The sequence below is a fragment of the Nicotiana tabacum genome, chromosome 11, assembly GCF_000715075.1.
Source record: "Nicotiana tabacum cultivar K326 chromosome 11, ASM71507v2, whole genome shotgun sequence".
Taxonomy (NCBI): domain Eukaryota; kingdom Viridiplantae; phylum Streptophyta; class Magnoliopsida; order Solanales; family Solanaceae; genus Nicotiana; species Nicotiana tabacum.
The window spans coordinates 171,983,862-171,990,251 of NC_134090.1; the positions used below are offsets into that span (position 1 = coordinate 171,983,862).

General features: G+C 34.0%; 1 protein-coding gene across 1 annotated transcript; it reads left to right on the forward strand.

Moving 5' to 3' along the window:
* The first annotated feature begins 1,294 nt into the window (after window positions 1-1,294).
* On the forward strand, window positions 1,295-4,718 carry LOC107780467 (uncharacterized). Its single transcript, XM_016601019.2, has 3 exons — window positions 1,295-1,698; window positions 2,320-2,691; window positions 3,878-4,718. Exons 1-3 carry the CDS (start codon window positions 1,405-1,407, stop codon window positions 4,499-4,501), a joined length of 1,290 nt encoding a protein of 429 aa, XP_016456505.1. The 5' UTR covers window positions 1,295-1,404; the 3' UTR covers window positions 4,502-4,718.
* The last annotated feature ends 1,672 nt before the right edge of the window (window positions 4,719-6,390 follow it).

The window sequence follows — 6,390 nt, forward strand, 5'->3', positions numbered from 1 at the left end:
CTCAGTTCATTTTGACCTCCCAAAATCGACCCAACCTGCCCATTTGACATTCTAAATATCACTAAAGATGGATCACTTCTTAAGGATTTAAGTTACATACACTTAAAATTGTAAAGAGTTGTTAAATCATAATAAGTTACATACCATTTAAAGTAGATTATTTACCAATGCTTGTTATACATAACAGTTTAACTTAGATGCAACAGCAGTTAAAGGATATTTATATTATTTAATCAGTTGTCACCTTTAATTGTTGTAGTAAATTGTTGGGATCGAAATAAAAAACGCTAACAAACGCAAACTTTGGTGACGATAAATTTTAAACCATACTAAAAGAGAATAGTATAATGGATTTTGATCAATTGACCAATATTTATAAAAGAATTTATTAACATAAAAGAGAGTATCAAAATATCAGAGATAAATCTCCCCTAATCAAAACTCTCAAATATTAAAGGACTACATTGTAGATGTTGTTCTGTTTTCGTGTGGAGGAGAAATCCTCAATTTATCGAGGTCCACAACTTTTTTCTCCAACAAAATTATCTGTTATGAAAGAGATCTATATATTTCTTTCAGAAAAATAAAATCAATTATGATAAATATAAAATTCCATTATAGAAAGAAAATCAAAACAAACCCCTTAAATTAATATCATGATTGTGAAGATATTCTTATATATTACTTCCTCCGATCCCCAATAAGTGACCAATTTGCTTTTTTATTTTGGTCCAAAGTAAGTGTCCATTTATATAATCAAGAAAAAATTCAATTTGTTTTTCCAAAATTACGCTTATGTACGTATCCCTAAAAAGTTATTTACTCCTCACATTTGAGAAGAGAAGTAAGTGCTACTATAACTATTGTGCAATATTTAATGAAGGGTAGTTTAGTCTCGGGGAGGGTAATGCCCCTACCCTGGGGTAGAGAGGTTGTTTCCAAATAGAAATCTGGTATCTTCCCTCCAAGAACTTCTCACCTTGCTCTTGGGGAGATTCGAACTCACAACCTCTTGGTTGAAAGTGAAAGTTGTTTACCATCAGAGCAACCCCTCTTATCTAACCCTTCCCTTAATCGTGAATACGAAATACTTTTTGCAATGGCTGCACTTTCTTTTTTCTTGTATCATATATTATTTCAACCAACAGTCAAACAGAGAGAAAGAGAAGTTCGTGCTGTCACGACATTTTAGACAGAGAAATGCACGTTGGGGTGGTGGCTTTCAATGGTCGGTTGGTTGGTCCTATGTCTTAAACTTCAAATAATTAACTCTCCCTTGTAATCCAAGAGACTAATTAGTTTCCGTTTCCTTTTTAATACTCACACTTCTCTCTTTTCTCTCTTCATTCATCAAAATAATTACAAACTTTTCAATCTTCTTTTTGCTTTGATAATATTTTTCATATGAGGACTTTGTGCCCTAATTTGGATAGAGAAGATGGGCTTGAAACTGTACTTGAAGTTCCTATTCCTGAAGAAATGTTTGTTGATTCATATAAACATAAGTCATGGCAAAACATGAAATCTTGGATCAAATCTCATAGTATTAATACTGATCATAAATCAATTCATGCTTCGGTTTTTGGTGGTAGAAATGCTGAGATTCAACTCTTACTTGGTGTTGTTGCAGCTCCTTTGATTCCTCATCCTATTCGTTGTGATCACTCTGTCAATAAAAAGATTAATGATCATCCCATTGTAAGTTCTTTTACAATTCTCAAGTTTCTTTCTTCTTGTTTTTCTGTGCGGCTTTGACTACTACTCCCCCTGTCCCAATTTCTATAATGCAGTTCTGATTTTGAGAGTCACATGCTTTTTAAATATTTTGAATTGAAAATTATCGAGATTTATAGTACTTATTATATAGTTTTTAAATATGTAAATTTTATTTGAATAAATTAAGGATTCCATATTCGAATTTGCCGTCAAAATTTAAAAGTTTAACTCTTGAAATTCGACCTGAATCACCACCGAAGGATGTGGTGCAGGGGTTGGAGCTGATCTTTCATGAACCAGAGGTCTACGGTTCGAGCTCTGGATATGGAAAAATCTTTGGTAGGGAGCGTTTTCCCCTGAATGGAGTCCTATGCGGCGCGAGTCCGGATATAACGGGCTCCAATATGAATGCTGGACACAGAATGAGAAACCAATTAAAAAATTTCTTGATTTTTATGTAGACATAATAAGAATTTGAATTAGTTAGGCCAATAACTTTCAGATTATAAAACATTTATTTGCTTATCGATACCTAGTTTAATCTTGATAGAGTTCTTGAGATAATTTTTTTGTTCACTTAATTAATGGTTAGTCCATATACAGGAGGCTTCAATGGCGAAATATATAGTGCAACAATACATAGCTGCCGCGGGAGGAGAACATGCTCTAAATTCCATTGATAGTATGTACGCGATGGGGAAGGTGAAGATGGTGGCGTCCGAATTTATTGAAGGAGATGGTCTAGGATTGAACAATGGTAAGGTGATGAAAATCAAGAGCGCGAAAAATGGGCAAGGTGAAATGGGAGGATTTGTATTGTGGCAAAAAAACCCTGATCTTTGGAGCATAGAATTGGTACTTTCAGGATGTAAAATTAGTGCAGGAAGTGATGGTAGTGTTGCTTGGAGGCAAAGTCCATGGCATCATTCTCACGCGTCTCGTGGTCCCGCTCGGCCTCTTCGTCGTTCCTTACAGGTACTTTCTCGATAAATTTAACTTTTGTACATTGACATTGTATAATACCGATACGATAAAATTGCCGTGAAGCCATTTAAACTTGCACCGATTTGTCATTCATGTAAAGAAACTTAGACTTTTTCCCATTTGACCATATAAAAATAAAGTGAATGATTTGGTTATCCTGTCTTTGTGCCATCTTCCCATGTGGACCAAGGAATGGGATGCCATTTACCTAATCAATAAGTTGATATGATAAGTGGTCCAATTGACAATTTTTGTAAATATGCAAACTTCATAGCCTTAAAGAAAGTTGGGCCAAGAAGTCAACATTTAATGTACAGTCAAATCTCTCTATAATAGTCTTATTTGTTCCGATATTTTTTGGCTATTACAGTAAAGTGATGTTAGAGGACATATATTATAACATAACATAAAAATCGGTTCCGAAAAAATTTGACTTTTATAGTGATTGCTTGTTATATAGAAATGCGGTTATAGAGAGGTATGACTGTAGTTTGGAATTCTTCTTTGTTAAGGGGCCACGTTGTGTAATCACATGACCCCTTCAAGTTGTTTTATAGGGCAAGTTAGAAACAAAAACTAGAACTAACCAAAGAAAAGAGACGAAAAAGGCCAGCACTAGTGTAGCCTCTAAAATGAAAAAGAAAATAAAGAGAATAATTGTTGAATGAATATGTTCTGTATATGTGTATATTGATTAGTTGAGATTAATTATGTTAACAGGGTCTTGATCCAAAGTATTAGGATCGAAATAATCAGATGTCATGAAAGCTAGTAAAGCAAACCATGAACGACGATAAATCAGACAACAAAAAAGAAATATATCAAAAAAGATACAAATATTTTATGTGATGAGCAATTCAGTGCTGATTTATTATCCAATTCTCTTTGAATTTGCATAAAATGACACTAATCTCATACTAAAGTAAAAACAACATACTGTTATTATTTAATTATTTTTTCGATATGCCCTTAACATGAAGACAATTTTTTTTTTTTTTGATAATGGGTGAGATCATACTCTAACTCAGGACCTCCATCCGCACTCACACAGTATTGAAGTGTGTGACCATCTCGTCTAAAAGCTTAAACTATTAAACAAACTATACTTTTATGTATTTAATTATGTCTTTAACATCTGACTATTTATTTAATTGGTTGAGATTAATCATGTTAACAGGGTCTTGATCCAAAGTCCACTGCTGATTTATTCTCCAATTCTATTTGTGTTGGAGAAAAGACCATAAATGCTGAAGACTGCTTTATATTAAAGCTTGAAGCAGATCCTTCAACACTAAAGGCAAGAAGCAGCAGCAATGTAGAAATTATGAGACATACTATTTGGGGCTATTTTAGCCAAAGAACAGGCCTTTTGGTACAACTTGAAGATACTCATCTTCTTAAACTAAAATCCCCTAAAAATGATGTCTTTTGGGAAACAACAATGGAATCATTTATTCAAGATTATCGAACAATCGATGGTGTTAACATTGCATATGCTGGTAAAACATCTGTTTCTTTATTCAGATTCGGCGAAAATTCAGAAGGTCATACTAGGACTAGAATGGAAGAAATTTGGACAATTGAAGAAGTTGATTTTAATATAAAAGGACTTTCTTTGGATTGTTTTTTACCACCTAGTGATTTGAAGAAAGAAGATGAAGATTGTGGGGTTGTTATGAATCATGATATAACCAAGAATTCAAGGTTGGAATTCAAGAATCATGTCAATACTCATAAATTAGTGAATGCTGGTAAAAGTGCAGCCAAAATTGTGGCTATTGATGAAAATTCAGAAGACTAATATTGAAGCAAATAAAGACTTGTAAATTTAGTATGCTGTGGTTATTTTTGTAAATAGAGAATCACAGGATATGTTGTGTATAAAGTGTTTATATATACATACACGTCTTATCTCAGTAACTTTTACTGAAGGTTTGGTTTGATAGTAAATTACTAGGGACACATGACTTTGTATAGTGTAAAGATTTTTAATGCAATCATTACTATTTTATATGTGATAGTAGGTTACTTGCTTTATTTTCTTGTTACAAGTTCCACTTATATTATAGATAAATATGTGATGACTCCCATTAGTATAAAAAATCATATGCATTGCCATTATATGTAGAAGTTGAACTCTATTTTGTATATCTATATAGTTGAACTCGATTTACTATTTACTTCTCCAGTTGGTATACACACATACACACACACACACACACACACACACACACACACACACACACACACACATATATATATATATATATATATATATATATATATATATATATATATATATATATATATATATATATATATATATATATATATATATATATATACACACACACACACACACACACACATAGGTAGGCGACTATTTAGGATCACTGCAACAACAATTGGGCTTAGAACAAAATCGGGTTCAGCGCTGCAAACTTTCCAGGAAAGTACTATGTCCATATTCAGCTCTAGCTTGGGCATTTTCATACATAACCACTTTTGGGGCCACCATTGAAGTTGTACTGCATTGTACAAATGTTTACAAAGTGTATCTGCTCGGATCTGAAGTAGTTCAATCTCTTCAATCCAACTTCAGAAATCAAATATAAAGTTCTTTTATCTTTCAAATGCAACTTCAAAAATCTGAATTTTAATTGGTTCAACCTATTGAATGCAACTTTGTCACGCCCCAACCTCGGGGAGCGCGACCGGTGCTCAACCGAGTGAACCCAGTCGAGCAAGCCTATTAAACACTTTCTACCCAACTCACTTATGATCAAGAGGAGGCATACTTTCATTAATTAAACAATAGGAAGATCATGTAAACATTACCAAATTGTTTCATTAGTTACGTCATTATTAAGTTTCAAAATACACACATTCTTATGATTGAGTGAAACAAGAGTCTAAAATACAACATAACCCGTTGACCTTTCCAACACCCATATACTATGTCTACAGAGCCTCTAAATAGATACAAAAGAGTACTACAAAAGGGATGGCAACAAGGCTCCGACTATACCTCAAGTACAATACATAAGGGGCAGGAGATGCATGACCCTGAAATGAAATAGGGCTCACCAAGACTGTTGGGAGGGGGATGTTCCACTAACGTTGATCAGCATTGCCTGCTATGGAACCATTTAAGACGCAGCGCCCCCGGCAAAAGGGACGTTAGCACCATTGAATGGTACTAGTATGTATAACTAAACACCATCTCATTAGAATGAACAATAATACAAGAAGGAGATAATCATAAGTTTAATAAGGGCTTCAAACAATACTAAAACATCAAGTAAGGGTCACATAAGTTCTCAAATCAATTTCCATATTATTAGGTTGGGAAATCTTTAGTGCCGATATGCCACAATCCACAATACCATCGTGTTCTTATACGGAGTTCGATCTCGACCCGATTGGTTAGGTCATCTCATTTGAGACATCAATCATAACCACAATTTTCAATTATTATTTCAAGCACAGTTACCACCATGTGTGCAGCATGGTGTGTGATCACGGGCCGATCGGCTAGGCCATCTCATTCGAGACATCCACCATATCCACAATTTCAATCAATCATCTCATCTCACTTTATATTTCTTTCGCATATTTCAATATGTTAGCACGAGTGGCCTCATTTGTAAAGTCATTCTTGGCACTTGGCCGTATTTCACAATTCAAATT